The sequence below is a fragment of the Aquarana catesbeiana genome, linkage group LG05 (genome assembly GCF_042186555.1).
Source record: "Aquarana catesbeiana isolate 2022-GZ linkage group LG05, ASM4218655v1, whole genome shotgun sequence".
Lineage (NCBI taxonomy): Eukaryota > Metazoa > Chordata > Amphibia > Anura > Ranidae > Aquarana > Aquarana catesbeiana.
The window spans coordinates 383,607,473-383,625,493 of NC_133328.1; the positions used below are offsets into that span (position 1 = coordinate 383,607,473).

Here is an 18,021-nt window from a genome sequence, read left to right on the forward strand (position 1 = left end):
GGGACCTGAATGGAAGGTAAAAACCCCCTACCTGATCGTCATTTCTGTCGCTGCGGTAGCGGTGAGGCGGCCATCTAGTGCATGCTGATGTATCCCCCCTGGCGGGCCCTAGATACAGCAGCCTGGAGAACCAGTTTACCCGGAAAGCCAGTGAGGGGGGTGCCGTTAAACAAGCTGAGAATGGCAGGCCCTAGAGCAGCGGCATGGGGGGGGGGGGTGACAGAGTCCTCGTGCAGCCTGGGGGGATGATTGCAGACCCCTCAGTAGGGGCGAAATCTCAGGCTTGAGCAAAGTTGCTCAGTGCTGCGCCTGCTCGCCCTCCCAAGGCCCATTGGGCTGTATGGGATGCTGGCAGGGGGTCTCCTGCAACAAGCACAGAGACAAGTGAGAAAATAATAAACGTTTATGCAGTTCCTGTGGGTCCGGAGGAAACACAAAACAACTGAGGCACACAGGTAAGACTGTGAAATTTATAATGGTGGACTAATGTGTTTCCTGTTTTAGGGAGGAGGAGCCTATCTCTCGGATGCTGCCCTGGAAGACGATTCAGGAAAAAACGATCTTGGCTTCCCAGTCGAGGTGACGCCGTTTGTTTGAATGCAGAGGCCGGGCGCGACGTCCCCTCTCGCTGCCCGTAAGAACGATCAAGCCGCGAAACAGCCGCTATGATCATTCTTATGGTGCAGGGAATCGCCGGCTGAAAAAGCAGATATCTGAATGATGCCTGTAGCTGCAGGCATCATTCAGATATACCCGCACAAAGTCAAGGACGTCATATGACGGCCGGCGGCGGGAAGTGGTTAAAAGACTAAAAAAAAAAAAAAAAAAAAAATAGGATTTTTTCATCATACTTACCTGTAAAATCCTTTTCTTTGAGTACATCATAGGACACAGAGTTAGGCTAATATTCATTACCTACTGGGTTATACGCCATCTCTAGGTGAATGGACACTGGTAGACAGTCTTAGACAGGAAGTGATCCCCTATATAACCCCTCCCATACAGAAAGTACATCAGTTTTGCAGCAAGCACTGAATTGTCAAAAAAGAGGGGAGGAATCTCTGTGTCCCATGATGTACTCAAAGAAAAGGATTTTACAGGCAAGTATGACGATAAAATCCTATTTTCTTTTTCATACATCATGGGACATAGAGTTAGGTCAATATTCATTACCTACGGGGACGCCCCAGAGTAATAGTATTGAGGGTAGGGAGACACCCTGCCAAACAATAGCCATCAGACCTTATACGTCAGCCCGCAGTACACTGTGGCCGAAAGCCGAATCCTCGGCTGCTCGAACATCCACCTGATATAATTTTGTGAACATATGCACTGAAGACCAGGTAGTAGCCTTACAAATCTGAGCCACAGATACCTGATGGCGAAAAGCCCAGGAGGTTCCTACACCCCTGGTAAAATGAGCTCTCATCCTGAAGGGAGGAGCTTTGTTTCAGACCAAAAGACAAAGTGCAGTAGCCTTCCCCCCACCCGATAGAGTGGGGGGCGTCCCCTCAAAAGAAGGGCCTGGTCCCGGGTTTAGAAGAGCTTAGGACCCAGGGCTTTTTCTGGCCCGGGCCTTGCCCCTGGCTCTAGCGCCCTGTTGGTGGCAGAATCGCCTTGGCGCCGATACACTTGGGGAAGCAGTCCCTGAGGTTTGAAACAGGGGACACCTGGTACTTCTCTTCTCCAGAAATCTTTTGGATATATTTGTCCGAATCATCACCAAACGTTCCCCATGAAAGGGGAAACCTGCCAAGAACCTCTTACAAGGAAGCTCGGCTGCCAAGTTCTTAAGCCACAAAAGTCTGCGCATATGTACAGACAAGAGAGCCAAACGGGAAACCTACTGTATTGAATCCTTTAAAAAGGCATCAACAGCAAAACACAGCGCTCGAGGAATATCGGTCTTATTTTCGGCAAGATCATCCTCCTGTTTTAGCCTGTCGGGCCGTCTGACCTGATCCTTTATGGACTGGCAGGTACCAATTGCTGCAACAGCTGGCTGAACAGTTGAACTTGCCAAAGAAAAGGAAGCCTTTAATAAGGACTCCAGTTTCTTGTCAACGGGGTCTTTCAAGCCCTGTGCGTTATCCACCTGACAAGTTAAGTTCTTGTTTAAGGAAGAGACTGCTGCATATATGGCTGGCATGCTCCACTTCTTAACGAACTTTGCATCCTTGGGATATAAAAGAGAAAACCTCTTTGGGAGGAACAAAAATCCTGTCAGGATGCTCCCAATCAGCATACACCACCTGTTCCAACAGTGGAAAGCCTATGGGGCCTGAAAAGGCCTCAGGGACCCCAAAGAGGACCAGGGGCTCAGTAACAGGCAGAATGAACCATCTCGGTAAGAGTCTGGATCAAAAGCCTCTGCGACTGAGAGGCAGACACCAACTGGATATCTTCTTGTCCAGATTGCTCGGAAGCAGACTCATCCGCCAGGCCCTCCACAGAATCCCGAGCTTTTATCTCTTCCCCAACTCATTCCTGCTCCAAACTAGGAGGCTCAGGGGAGAGGGATCTGTCACGCTTCTTGCCACCCTGCAGAATGGAGGCAATCATGCCAGCAATCCTGTGCTCTAACCTGGCTAGGGCCAAGGACAGTTCATCCTTGGTGATAAAGGGTGAAGAAACAGCATTGACTGTAGGCACAATACCAGATAGGCGCAGCGGCTCAGATTGCCCAGAAGCCCCTGGTCTTTCAGGGGATACAACACTAGGGATACGACTAGGTTCATTAGAAGCTACTGATGACATAGGTGTGCCCTTCCCTGTAGTGTTAGTCCCGCTCCACTTTTTTGAAGACATTTACAAGCCACAAAAAGGGAGTACCTGGTTGTAGTATTAACACACCTCAGAAGGGAGACCCTTCAATAAGACTCACCAAGCCCCTATGCAACAATCCCGCTAAGCACCTTAGCCTGCCACGCAACACCCGGTGACTCACGTGACCTGGGTAAGGAGAAATGAACTGCTGTAAAATGCCTGGTTCACAGCCTGCTCTGTGTCCCACAGCTGCCTTCTGGAAGCACTGCATGCTTAGCATACACAGCTTAAATAAGCTGGCTGTGCGCTGGGACGTTGCACGCACGTGCGCGGGCCCAGCGAACAGGCGTGGCTGTATTCGCATATGAAGCAAATCTTCGTGCGCCCAGATTAGGCTAAGGAACATGCGTGGCTCTGATTGCACACAACGCCTGTGGCGAAGCCGCGTGCGCCATGGCCGCCAAACTGCTAAGCATTTTGGCGAACGGACGTGCGCCTGAACGAAGATGGGCAATGGCGCCGCCTCATGCACGACCATCCATTTCAAGGTAAAAAACAGCCCGACACAAGCAAAAAGGTACACTTTGCAAACACCCACAGCGAATGGTCACCGCACACAGGTGTCCAGCCTCTAGCTAGCTTTACTGATTGTTACAATCACTGGGACAAGCCACAATAAGTAAATAAGGGGGTTTCACTTACCCGTGCAGGCGCAGGGCAGCTTAGAAACTAAGAGCCCAATCTTCACCCATCAGAGCGGGTTCCTGTCACTTGAGGACCTTCAAGAACTGGGTACCCTTTTCATGTGTAGGGTCCACTCCCTTGGACCTCTACAGCACTCTGCAGGAATGCCTTAGCGCTGTGGTGTCCAAGGATTCCACTTCGCAGGGTCCAACACCCGGAGGTCGCATTACAGACAAAACCTCGCAGGATCTTGTGTCTTCTTTGCGAGGCTCGGGTACTATTTATCTAAGCATATACAGTGCCTTGCAAAAGTATTCACCTCCCTTGGCTTTTTACCCATTTTGTTACATTACAGCATTTAGTTCAATGTTTTTTTAATCTGAATTATATGTGATGGATCAGAACACAATAGTCTAAGTTGGTGAAGTAAAATTAGAAAAATACATACATAAAACTATTTTTCGTAAATAAAAAACTGATAAAATCGGCATGTGCGCATGTATTCACCCCCTTTGTTATGAAGCCCATAAAAAGCTCTGGTGCGAGCAATTACCTTCAGAAGTCACATAATTAGTGAAATGATGTCCACCTGTGTGCAAGTTAAGTGTCACATTATCTGTTATTACATATACACATCTTTTTGAAAGGCTCCAGAGGCTGCAACACCTAAGCAAGAGGCACCACTAACCAAACACTACCATGAAGACCAACGAACTCTCCAAACAAGTAAGGGATAATGTTGTTGAGAAGTACAAGTCAGGGTTAGATTATAAAAAAAAAAATCCAAATCTTTGATGATCCCTAGGAGCACCATCAAATCTATCATAACCAAAATGGAAAGAACATGACACAACAGCAAACCTGCCAAGAGATGGCTGCACACCAAAACTCACGGACTGGGCAAGGAGGGCATTAATCAGAGAGGCAGCACAGAGACCGAAGGTAACCCTGGAGGAGCTGCAGAGTTCCACAGCAGAGACTGGACTATCTATTTGTACATAGGATGATAATAGGCCGTACACTCCATAGAGTTGGGCTTTTTTTGGCAGAGTGGCCAGAAGAAAGCCATTACTCTCAGCAAAAAACAAAATGGCACGTTTTGGAGTTTGCGAAAAGGCATGTGGGAGACTCCCAAAAAGTATGGATAAAGGTGCTCTGGTCTGATGAGACTAAAATTAAACTTTTTGGCCAAAGAAAACGCTATGCCTGGCGCAAACCAAACACGTCACATCACCCAAAGAACACCATCCCCACAGTGAAACATGGTGGTGGCAGCATCATGCTGTAGGGATGTTTTTCAGCAGTCAGGACTGGGAAACTGGTCAGGGTTGAGGGAAAGATGGATGATGCTAAATACAGAGATATTCTTGAGCAAAACCTGTACCACTCCGTGTGTGATTTGAGGCTAAGACGGAAGTTCACCTTCCAGCAGGACAGTGACCCCAAACACACTGCTAAAGCAACACTTGAGTGGTTTAAGGGGAAACATGTAAATGTGTTTGAATGGCCTAGTCAAAGCCCAGACCTCAATCCAATAGAAAATCTGTGGTCAGACTTAAAGATCGCTGTTCACAAGCACAAGCCATCCAACTTGAAGGAGCTGGAGCAGTTTTTCCAAGGAGGAATGGGCAAAAACCCCAGTGGTAAGATGTGGCAAGCTCATAGAGACTTATCCAAAGCGGCTTGGAGCTGTGATAGCCGCAAAAGGTGGCTCTACAAAGTATTGACTTTAGGTAGGGGGATAAGTTATGCACATTGACTTTTTCTGTTATTTTGTCCTAAAAAAACCCCAAAAAACACAAACACATCTTCAAAGTTGCAAGCATGTTCTGTAAATTAAATGATGCAAATCCTCAAACAATCCATGTTAATTCCAGGTTGTGAGGCAACAAAACACGAAAAAAGCCAAGGGGGTGAATACTTTTGCAAGGCACTGTAGAGCCTGTGTCAAATGGATCCGATTAATCAAACCCTTGATTCATTTAAGAACCGTTTGTGGGACTAGAGACCTGGAGCACAGAAAGCTCAAACAAACATGCCATCCAACTTGCAGACACTGGTAAAAAAAAAAACTGATGTACCTCCTTTATGGGAGGGGTTATATAGGGGATCACTTCCTAACTAAGACTTTTTCTACCAGTGTCCATTCAGCTAGAGATGGAGTATAACCCAGTAGGTAATGAATATTAGCCCAATTCTGTATCCCATGATGTATGAAAAAGAAATGTTACTTTTTTTTATCAGTTTGATTACCTCATCGATAAAATCTGCCAGTCCTGCACTATACTATTCCCGACTATCATCTGCTTAGTAGAAAGGACATTCAAAGCTTTTACTGCTCAGGTCAATGAAAATTCTTCCAACAATGTACAAGTGAAGAAATGAAAGCAGAGCTTTCAGAATAGTGCATCTTTAAAAGCATTTGAATTTGATGAATGGGCAAGACTTTCTGCCAACCACAGAATAGTGTCTTGTCTAGCCAAAAATTACTGAGAACTTTGGCGTTAAGTACAGCCTTTGAGATGGTTATTCAGTCTTCATCTCAAAAGGGGTATATTTATAAATCTGTCATTCACTGCAGATGAATCTTGCAGGTGTGTATTGAAAAATTACGGATTCACCAAAAATCACATTCAAGGCCTTATGCCCTAAAGTAATATATTAGCATCACTTTTAGGTGAAACTGGGGTATAAGGGTTAATATAATTCACATATCTCTTGGGTTGCCTTCAACACTAGACCATTTCAGATATTTCGATTTGTGGTGAATGACGGTTGTGTTGTTTGAAAGCTTTTTTTGGTGGTATTCATGTCAGTTCCCTTTACCATTGGCCCATCCTGCTCCCCTCCGGCACCAGCATCTGTGCAAGTCTGTCACCTGTGTAAATATGTTGAACAGCTCTGCTTGGCCTTCAGCTGTTCTGGCAGAGAATAGTGGCACATCTGCGCACAGGGGTGAGGTTCAATTCCGCCCATGTGCATACACGGTGAGGTTTGGGACTTTCATACCCGTGCATGTACAGATGTGTTGCAGGACTTTACCGGGACCCAAGGCCCTGCAGCACATATGCACGTTTTCAGGATTTGGGGTGGGGGTAGTGTCAAACATGATTCTCAGCTAGATGAAAATGAGGAAAAACTGCATTGCATCACAAAAACCTTAAAAATAAAAAAAATATTAATATCCAAACATAAAAAAAAGGGAGAGAGGGGTGGAGGAGAAAGCAGGGGACATCAAGGGTCAGGTTTTCTAACATAACCAGTACTACTGTTTACGTTTGTGATCACTTATTTGCCATCACAGCAAATAAAGTGATTGTAAAGTCTTTTTTTTTTTTAAATAAAAACAAGAAACTTACCTGCTCTGTGTAGTGGATTTGCACAGAACAGCCTAGATCCTCCTCTTCCTGGGTCCCTCTTCGGTTCTCCTGGCCCCTCCCTCCTGTTAAGTGCCCCCACAGCAAGCTGCTTGCTATAGGGGTACCAGAGCTGAGTCACAGCTCCCTGTGTCCATTAAAGCGGGGGTCCACCTATCTATCGTTTTTTTTTTTTTGAGTTCATTCACAAACTTTTCTTCTCAGCATTACATACTCACATATTGTGTGTAATATGTCCGCCTGTGTCAGATTTCGTCAGAAAGAATAACTTATATTATTCACTGCAGACGGTTTCCATCTTCATTGTGGGCATTTGAAGCCCACAAGCATTTATTTCCTGGATGTGGTGAATGCTGTGCTCCCAGCATTCACCGCTCGTTCCCGCACATGCTCAGTGGCATCCTGGGAAGCCTGAGACTAGCTCCCAGGAGACTGTGAGGAGTCTGGGAGAGGCTAGAAACACGCCTACTCCCATGGGAGGAGAACCAGGAAGTGCAAAGAAGGATAGAAAAATAAAAAAGGTAATTACGGCAATTTACATTTTTTTAAATGGCATGTCAGCATCTAGGCAAGGAAGAGAATACATACAGATATTGTTCAAAATTTGGGTGGAACCCCGCTTTAAGACACAAAGCTGGGGCCCGGCCCTATCCCCTTTCGATTCTCATTGGCTGACTGACTTTGATTGACAGCAGCAGGAGCCAATGGGGCCTTGTTGCCATCTCAGCCAATGAGGAGGGGAGTCCCGGGCAGCCGAGACATTCCTACAACATCGCTGGATCTAGATGGACCTCCGGTAAGTATTAGGAGGGCTGCTGCACACAGAAGGCTTTTTATCTTAATGCATAGAATGCATTAAGATAAAAAAACCTTTAGACTTTCCAATCACTTTAAGGCCCCTTTCACACTTATACGACTTGTCCCACGATTTTGTACTGCAAAAATCGTATGACAAGTCATTCTCCATGATTTTCAATGACTACCATTCATATTGGCACGACTTTAAGTCGTGCCTACTTGAAAGTAGTCCCTGCACTACTTTGGTCCAACTTCTATGCGAGTTGTACTCTATAGACCTCAATGTTAAACCCTGAAGTAGCATGCAAATCGTGCCTGAATAATATAGACACGATTTCAGTACGACTTTGTAAGCACAAGCTTGGCTCGCTGATCGGGAAAGGAAAACTTTTTTATCCTTTTGCGATGAGCGACAGGCAGTGCTGACAGCTGTCTGGTATGAATCCTGAGGGGGAACGCCGCGCCAAGTTTTAAATGAAAAAACCGGCGTGGGTTCCCCCCCAGGGGCATACCAGGCCCTTAGGTCTGGTATGGATCAAAGGGGAACCCCCTACGCCGAAAAATCGGCGTGGGGTCCCCCCAAAATCCATACCAGACCCTTATCCGAGCACGCAGCCCAGCCAGTCAGGAATGGGGTGGGGACGAGCGAGCGCCCCCCCCCCCCTGGACCGTACCAGGCCGCATGCCCTCAACATGGGGGTGGGTGCTTTGGGGCATGGGGGGCACCCTGCGGGCCCCCCCACCCCAAAGCACCTTGTCCCCATGTTGATGAGGACAAGGGCCTCTTCCTGACAACCCTGGCCGTTGGTTGTCGGGGTCTGTGGGCGGGGGGCTTATCGGAATCCCGGCCCCCCACCCTATGTGAATGAGTATGGGGTACATGGTACCCCTACCCATCCACCTAGGGAAAAAAGTGTCAATAAAAACACAGTACACAGGTTTTTAAAGTAATTTATTAGGCAGCTCCGGGGTCTTCTTCCGACTTCGGGGGTCCTCTTACGACTTCGGGGGTCTCTCCGGCGTCTCCTCCCGGTGTCCTGATCTTCTGCCGGCTCCTCCGCTATCTTCTGCAGCTCAATTGCTAGCGGTGGCCCGGACTTCTGCCTTCTGCCTTTCTTCCAGAGATGTTGACACAACGCTCTCTCCAGCTGGAATGGTCTCTGAACGCTCCGCAATGGACTTATATAGGCGGTGACCCCACCCCTTTATGAGGTCACTGTCCCGAGGCATGCTGGGACTGTGCCGTCATAAGGGGGCGTGGTCATCACCTGGTGACCACGCCTCCTAAAACGTCACAGTCCCAGCATGCCCAGGGACTGTGACGGCATAAGGGGGCGGGGTCACCGCCTATATAAGTCCGTTGCGGAGCGTTCAGAGACCAGTGCAGCTGGAGAGAGCGTCGTGTCAACATCTCTGGAAGAGAAGAGGGAAGAAGACGATCCAGAAGTCCGGGCCACCGGCAGAAGATGCGGACACCAGGAGAAGACGCCGGAGAGACCCCCGAAGTCGGAAGAAGACCCCGGAGCTGCCTAATAAAATTACTTTAAAACCTGTGTACTGTGTTTTTTATTGACACTTTTTTCCCTAGGTGAATGGGTAGGGGTACATGTACCCCATACTCGTTCACATAGGGTGGGGGGCCGGGATCTGGGAGCCCCCTTATTAAAGGGGGCTCCCGGATTCCGATAAGCCCCCCGCCCGCAGACCCCGACAACCAACGGCCAGGGTTGTCGGGAAGAGGCCCTTGTCCTCATCAACATGGGGACAAGGTGCTTTGGGTTGGGGGGCCCGCAGGGCGCCCCCATGCCCCAAAGCACCCACCCCCCCCATGTTGAGGGCATGCGGCCTGGTACGTTCCAGGAGGGGGGCGCTCGCTCGTCCCTACCCCCATTCCTGACCGGCCGGGCTGCGTGCTCGGATAAGGGTCTGGTATGGATTGTTCCCCTTACAATCCATACCAGACCTAAGGGCCTGGTATGCCCCTGGGGGGGAACCCACACCCAATTTAAAACTTGGCGTGGAGTTCCGAAAAAAACAGTGGTAAAATTGCACTTGCTCTGAAGTATGAGCTGCTAACACAGCAAAAAGAATAATTGCTAAGTGAACCAATAAAAAACAAAAAGTGTAGCGCTAAATGAAAATACACCCTCAATGTATAAATTGTGAAAAAAATATTAATAAATGAGTGTCCAGTGCTTTCAATAAAGAACAAATGTCCATCAAAAACAAATTGAATGTCCTTCAGTGAACCAATAATTAAAATCCGTAAACAATAAGGACCCTGAAGGTCATCACTTGTGAAAAAATGTGCACAATGCCATCACCAGCGTGTAACTCCATACAGACTGATATAAAATAATACACAACTGGTTACTATTAAGTCCGTTATATGTACATATTAGATCTTATTGGATGGTAAATATAGAGACCAGTTCGATACACCGCACCACAGTGTCTTCAAAAAAAGTGCAATGCCCACAGCCAGTGAAGATGGAGGCTAACCGGAGGGTTTGAACCCAGAACAGCATATACTGTCAGGGTCAAACCAGCTTGTATTGCACACCGGCAATAGGGGGAAGACCTTGGAAGCCTGGAGATGGAAGAGTCCCAGGGGGCTTCATGAAAGTGTCTTCTCCAAATGTAGCGTTAACTATCCCAGCATATGGGCATATAGCAAGCCGGGGTCATGCACGGGTAATCAGGCAGAGGCAAAGTCCATAAAGCAAGTCGGAGTCATGCACTGGTAATCAGGCAGAAGGAAGATCCAGGAGCAAGCCAGGGGTTGAGCTAGGAGAGGAGGTCAACAGGTCTGGAATGAACTGGGTCAATGAACAGGAGATCCAAGTAATGATACAGAGGTTTAGGAATACAGGAAGCTGACAACAAGGGATTGTTGTCAGCTTCCTGTATTCCTAAACCTCTGTATCATTACTTGGATCTCCTGTTCATTGACCCAGTTCATTCCAGACCTGTTGACCCATTGTTGTCAGCTTCCTGTATTCCTAAACCTCTGTATCATTACTTGGATCTCCTGTTCATTGACCCAGTTCATTCCAGACCTGTTGACCTCCTCTCCTAGCTCAACCCCTGGCTTGCACCTGGATCTTCCTTCTGCCTGATTACCAGTGCATGACTCCGACTTGCTTTATGGACTTTGCCTCTGCCTGATTACCCGTGCATGACCCCGGCTTGCTATATGCCCATATGCTGAGATAGTTAACGCTACATTTGGAGAAGACACTTTCATGAAGCCCCCTGGGACTCTTCCATCTCCAGGCTTCCAAGGTCTTCCCCCCATTGCCGGTGTGCAATACAAGCTGGGTTGACCCTGACAGTATATGCTGTTCTGGGTTCAAACCCTCCGGTAAGCCTCTATCTTCACTGGCTGTGGGCATTGCACGTTTTTTTGAAGACACTGTGGTGCGGTGTATCGAATTGGTCTCTATATTTACCATCCAATAAGATCTAATATGTACATATAACGGACTTAATAGTAACCAGCTGTGTATTATTTTATATCAGTCTGTATGGAGTTACACGCTGGTGATGGCATTGTGCACATTTTTTCACAAGTGGTGACCTTCAGGGTCCTTATTGTTTACGGATTTTAATTATTGGTTCACTGAAGGAAATTCAATTTGTTTTTGATGGACATTTGTTCTTTATTGAAAGCACTGGACACTCATTTATTAATATTTTTTTCACAATTTATACATTGAGGGTGTATTTTCATTTAGCGCTACACTTTTTGTTTTTTATTGGCGTGGAGTTCCCCCTTATGATTCATACCAACTACTGTATGTTTTCATTTGTTAATGCCAAAAATGTGGCAAAGTCGTACAAAGTAGTACTGCTCCCAAATCGCTGTAAAATCGCAGCAAATCGCGGCCGCGAAATCGCCGTAAAATCGTGCGACTTTGAAGTCGCATAAGTGTGAAAGGGGCCTAAGGCATGGAGCTGCTCTGATCAGCTCTGTGCTTTTTGCTTATACTCTATGCTGTCTAATAACAGCAGGGGGCAGCAGCATTGTGCGCACCTGGGAGCATACAGCATCGTAAACTAAAAGGGTGTTTTTAAATTGCCTGTCAGAACTGCTCCCCCTAGTGGTCATTTACTACAGCGGCCGATAGTGGGATGGTTAATATAGATACTAAGTCAGAAATCCGGATGCAAGATTGAAACTGCAACTTGTAGCTGCACCAGCAGTTACATGTGCTCAGCACCCATGCACCTCATGGTTACCAACCTTAGGATATACAAGAGGCTGCTGTTATTTCAACCTGCTGACAACCAAATAAATAAATCTGAAATAAGCATGTTATGCAACTTGGACTTTATAGTACTCTGTAAAAAAAAAAAAAAAAAAAAAAAAAAACAAAAAAACACTGCATAAATGATTTTGGATTCTTCACCATTTCTGAATTTGATCCATTATGTAGTTTCATGGCTTTTTCTTGCACATTTCCTATAACAGCATCTGCACAAAGCGCCAGGGAGATGAGCATCACACCTTAAAATGATAAAAACACAATTAAAAATAGTCTGCATCTGCTCACACTGAAGCCTAAAACGACTCAACATTAGAGGTATGACTATTGAAACAGCAATTATGCCTTTATCCCCTCAATGTAAAGAGACTCTATGCTACCTGTACATCAGAAAAAGTCCCTACTACAGAATCTGGTAAACACCTAGCACTGCCTATTCTGTTTTAGACCCCTTTCACACTGGGCCGCTTTAAAGGTGTTTTATCGCTAAAAATAGCGCCTGAAAAGCGCCTCTCAAGCCCCCCCCGGGTGTGAAAGCCTGAGTGCTTTCACTCTGGGGTGGTGTGCTTGCGGGATGGGAAAAAAAGTCCTGCAAGCAGCATCTTTGAAATGAATGGGCAGCTCCACAACATGGGCGCTATTAACCCTTTCTTCAGCGGCTAGCGGGGGTTAAAAGCGCCACGCTAGTGGCCGAAAAGCGCCGCTGTAACAGCAGTAAGGCTTTACCGCTAACGCCCGCACCGCCCCAGTGTGAAAGGGGTCTTAATGTTAATTTATGATTAAGCAGTAATCCACATTAATTCACCCCACCTTTAGTGAACAAAGGTAATTGATGGTTACACCGATCAGCCATAACTTTATGACCACCCAGCTAATATCAAGTAGGTCCCCCCTTTTGTCACCAAAACAGCCATGACCCATCGAGACATGGGTGCAACTAGACCTCTGAAGGTAAGCAGTAGTATATGGCACCAAGCCATCAGTAGCAGATCCTGTTAGTCCTGTAAATTGTGAGGTGGGGCCTCCATGGATCCACACACACCCAGCCATCCACATGATGTAAAAAAAACATGATCAGACAAGGCCACCTTCTTCAATTACTCTGTGGTCCAATTATGATGCTCATCGTAGACGCTTTTTGTTGTGGACACAGGTCAGCATGAGCACGAGTTGTGTATGGGGCTGCAGCTATGCAGCCCCATACACAACAAACTACGATGCCCATTTTTACTACTTTCAAACACATCTACTTCATGGACAACATGTTTATTTGCTGCCTAATTTACTGTATCCCACCAACTTTCAGATGCCATTGTAACAAAATAATCAGCGTTAGTCACTTGTCCGTGGTTCATAACATTATGGCTAAAACGGTGTAGATGCCCATGTGAGATTTAACAATTAGTTAACTTGACCATAACTATGACTAATTTTAAAGGGCAAATAAAGCTTTTAGTTTGGAAGTCTAAGGGTCCTTTCACACTGGGGCGGTTTGCAGGCGCTATTGCGCTAATAATAGTAACAAATATATCATTTGAACAGTAGTCATTTCTCAGGTTGTCATTGTGGCAAAAACATAAGTCTGTCAAAAAGCGAACAAAGACAATGTAAACCATCATCAGATAAACGAACAACAACATTAACCACTTTCCGCCTGGCCTATAGCAAAATGGTGGGTCTCATCCTGACTGGACGTCATATGACGTCTTTCAGCATAACTGCCGGCGCGCACCTGTGGGGGCATGCAGCGCGGCGATCGGTGGTGTGGCGTGTCAGTCTGACACACCGCAACACCAATCTCGGTAAAGAGCCTCTGACGGAGGCTCTTTACCACGTGATAAGCCGTGTCCAATCACAGCTGATTACAGTGTAAACAGGAAGAGCCGTTTATCGCAGACGCAAGGAGATCTGACCGGCGGTTCTCCTGTTTATCAGCGCAGCCCCCCCTCGGATGCCCACACTGGACCACCAGGGATGGCCAGCACCCATGGATGACCAGATATGCCCTACATGGCCACCAGGGATGCCACACAGTGCCCTAAAAGATGTCAGTGCCCACTGCAAAATGCCTGAAAGAGGACTCATAAGTGATGCCCAGCAGTGCCCACCTATCAGTGCCCATCCATTCTGCATACTAGTGCCGCCTCAGTGCCCATCAGCGCCACCTCATTGGTGCCGCCTCATCAGTGCAGTTTCATCAGTGGAGAAAACGTACTTATTTACAAAATTTTATAACAGAAAAACTTTTTTCTAAATTTTCGGTCTTTGTTTCATTTGTTGCGCAAACAATAAGAACCCCAGCAGCGATCAAATACCACCAAAATAAAAAAACTATTTATGGGAACAAAACGATAAAAAAAAAAAATTGTTTGGGTACAGTGTAGTATGACTGTGCAATTGTCATTCAAAATGCGACAGTGCTGAAAGCTAAAAATTGGCCTGGGCAGGAAGGGGCAAAAGTGCCTGGTATTGAAGTCGTTAAACAAGTATTTTTATACTAACGAAGTAAGGCTTTACCGCTAACGATGGAAATCATCATCAGAAGCTAGAAAGTGTGAACCCGATCCACAAGGGACCAGAAGCATAACAATCCCAATCAGCAGATTTAATATCAACAATGTATTAAAGTTACAGATCCAAGTGCAGTGGGGGGAGATGGGGAGCGGCGGGTAGAAGTGCTCTCTTGCCTGAGAAAATAATCAAGGTCAGAGCCACATAAGACATCCTGAAGCAATCAGAAATAAAGAAAGAAGAAGAGGAAAGAAGAGGAAGAAAAGAAGAAAGAGAAAAGAAGGAAAAAGGAAAAGAAGGAAAAAAGGAAAAAAAGGAAAGACGGGGAAAAAAAAAAAGAAAAAGAAGAAGGGGGGGGGGGGGTTAGCTAAGGGACGGTTATATAATAATAGATCCACAGATCCCATGCGCGGTGAAACCTCTTAGTGTTTTTATAAGGAACACAAGTGAGTCTGTCGTTGACCATAATCCAGTTAAACTTATTCTTTACATAGTCAAGAGGAACTACCGGCTGTTTCCAATATTTAGCAATAGTAATTCTTGCCGCCAAAAACATTTAGCCTAAGTTCATACTTTAGCGATATGGGAACCATTGCGATTACAGCGCCAGTTCCTGCATCGCATCCCTCCCGCAGGCAGTTGACACACGCAGCAGTTCGCAGAGAGCAGTGTGAATACAAATGTTAATGAAACACCCACATAGGTTCACAGATTGCAGTGAGAACTGTGAACTCGCACAGGAATCAGATCGCATGGGTCAGAACATCCATGTGATCCGATTCCAGTGCGAAAAAAAAAAAAAGTCCCTGCACTATTTTCCTGCAAATCCAATGCGAGTTCAACCATACAGCTGTATGGCTGAACTTGCATTGCACAGACATCACATGCGATGTCTGTGTTCACACATGTGTGAACCCGGGCTTGCTGTATATGAGCCCTCAAAATATACACTATCCTGCTCGCATTAGGCGAGTGAAAATAAGCCAAGGGCAATTGTGAAGCCACATTGAAAGGGGGTGGAGGGGAGGGTGCTGCCGGCAGGTGGGGCTGAACGTGAGACGATTCTCCGGTGGGACGGGAGAGCCCAGGCAATCGGCGGAACGCCCTCTCCCACTGCTTGTAATAACAGCCGATCGGCTGCTGAGCCGCATCGGTTGTCATTTACAATAAACGCTCTAAAGAACGTTACCGGGGTGATGCATGCAGCTGCATGCATCACCCCGGTAACACCCCTTGAAGCAATATCGGTAATATTGGTCAGTTTTTTGATACTTCTAAAAAAGTGAATATCGGCCGCACCGATAATCGGACGATCCCTATTTAACAGTGTCATTTCATGAGATCATTTACAACGGGGTGTTTAGGGGAGGAATTAGAGGCAGTGTAGGGTAAGACAACTGGTGGTGAGTAACTCTTAAAGACCTGGCTAGTAGCTCAGGACTTGAAATTTTGAGCCCTGCTGTATGGGATTAATTTCACTGACTTTCTGGGAACATCATCAGGCAGTTTTTGCAAAAGGGCTGACTCCAGGGATCTATGGATATTTACTCCCGTCACTGAATAAATAAAGTTTAACATCCAAATCCAAAATCTAGTCACAATAGGGAAACAAACCCGGGTAGGGACCAAGTGCCAATGTAGAAGTGTGTTATAACTGGCTTTTATTAATAATTGTATTCATGGATACTTTGGATAAAGCATAAGCAATATCTTGCCACTCAGATTATTCAAAAGGTAAGATTCAGGGACTTTCTGATTCATTGGAGCTGTTTTTAAACTCCTTGCAAGGAACTTTTATATATGGATGCTTGTTGGCGATTTAACTAATAAAAAGAAGTTAAACTTTTTACACTATTGGAGTTTCTTCTTCCCCTTCTTTTTTGGATTTTAACCATCGCTGAGAGGGGATTCCCCCTCTCCCCTCCTCGCTTTGCTGAGGCTCGATTTGGAAACCACCAACACAGCGCTCACAAACAGGAACCATCTACAGGGAGGACAACAGCCATAAGGGGAGGATATCATATGCTGTCTTACAAGGGCTGTCTGGTAAGCCTCCATCTTTCTCTGTGGTGACGGTTTCTGTCAATGGTGGATGTCACGGATTTACCCAGCGGAATAATCACATATGTTTTTCATGGACACTATATTATAATTAAGCACGTCCTTATGACATTGGAATTTGCATTTAATACCCACTGATCCCTATTTGATAATTAGTGGAATATTTATGAGCACGGTTAATAGCACTAATGTTTTTGTGATTACAAACTTTATTTGTCTACTGTTGTGGTAGTCTTCCAGCGCTGCACTGTTTGTATATATATATTGTTTTGTGCCCCCTATCAGGGTTATAGTGTTTAGCTGCAGGATATTCAATTTAATTTAAAATTTAATCTTCATTCACAGTTTTTGGTCACATTTTTTGGCACACCTAGCGCAGATTTTTTTCTTTTTAGATAAGATTCAGGTCCTGTTCCCACTGATTCATGTAAGGAAGCTTGGAATTCAGACCAGTGAGGTAAATATAAATAAAATATATATATTTTATTAATTCTCTCTCTCTAATATATATATATATATATATATATATATATATATATATATATATATATATATATATATATATATATATATGCGTAAAGGCCCATCTAAAGTTTAGATCTGATAAAAGATAACATTTGGTTATATCTAAATATTTCACTAGGGGGCATCTGCAGCTTGTCTTGTTGTAAGGAATATAGTTGGTCACCATTAAGATAATCTCCAATCCTTAAAAAACCATTGTTAATTAACCACTGAAATGATGCAGGTACCAACCCAGGTGGGAACTCTGGATTGCAAAAAATAGGGGCCAACGGTGTATGCGGAGATGAGGATTTATGGCGTGCCCTATCCCAGATTGTGATAAGGTGGGCAATGATCAGATTGCAAATGGACAGCAGGAGAGAGCTTCAATAGAGATCCAAAGAGGTTTAGGTCCTTTAGCAGTAATATAGGCAAGTTGAGCCATTTGAGCAGTTTAAAACTATGCTTGTAGGTTGGGAAGTTTACATTTTTAAAATACTGTTATTGTTTCTGATGATCATAGTATTAACCACTTCACACCCAAGGACGTCATATGAAGTCCTGGACTTTGAGTGGGGATATCTGAATGATGCCTGCAGCTGCAGGCATCATTCAGATATCATCTTTTTCAGCAGACGATTCCCTGCACCATAGGAACAATCATAGTGGCAGTTCGCTTGATCATTCTTACAAGCAGCAGGAGGGGACGTCCCCCACTCCTGCCGCCCTCCGGTGCTTCTACCGTAGGATCGACGAGCTGGAGAAGGAAGAAGTTGAGCATAGAGATTTCCGTTGTGCCAGATGGTCCCCAGTCATCTCTATGACCTTCAGAGGCCCAGGAGCGACGTTACGACGTCACGTCCACCCGGCGGAAGTAAACATTGCCGGGGGACTCTACTGGAAAGGCCACCATCGTTTATTTATTTATTTTTTATCTCGGTCTTTCCAGCCTAAAGGAGAGATGTGGGGTCATAGAGAGGACATCGTACACGAAAGCGAATGCATACGCAAGTCGCAACCATATATGTAAACGGCGTTCAAATCACACATGT

General features: G+C 45.7%; 1 protein-coding gene across 3 annotated transcripts in view; it reads right to left on the bottom strand.

The window, feature by feature from the left end:
- The window catches only part of SLC35B3 (solute carrier family 35 member B3), a 95,986-nt gene that overhangs the window by 36,809 nt on the left and 41,156 nt on the right, over window positions 1-18,021 (bottom strand). For all 3 annotated transcript variants that reach the window (XM_073631030.1, XM_073631031.1, XM_073631032.1), the window contains exon 6: window positions 12,038-12,135. In XM_073631030.1, the coding sequence (XP_073487131.1) occupies window positions 12,038-12,135 (98 nt within the window). The remainder of the gene's footprint in view (window positions 1-12,037; window positions 12,136-18,021) is intronic.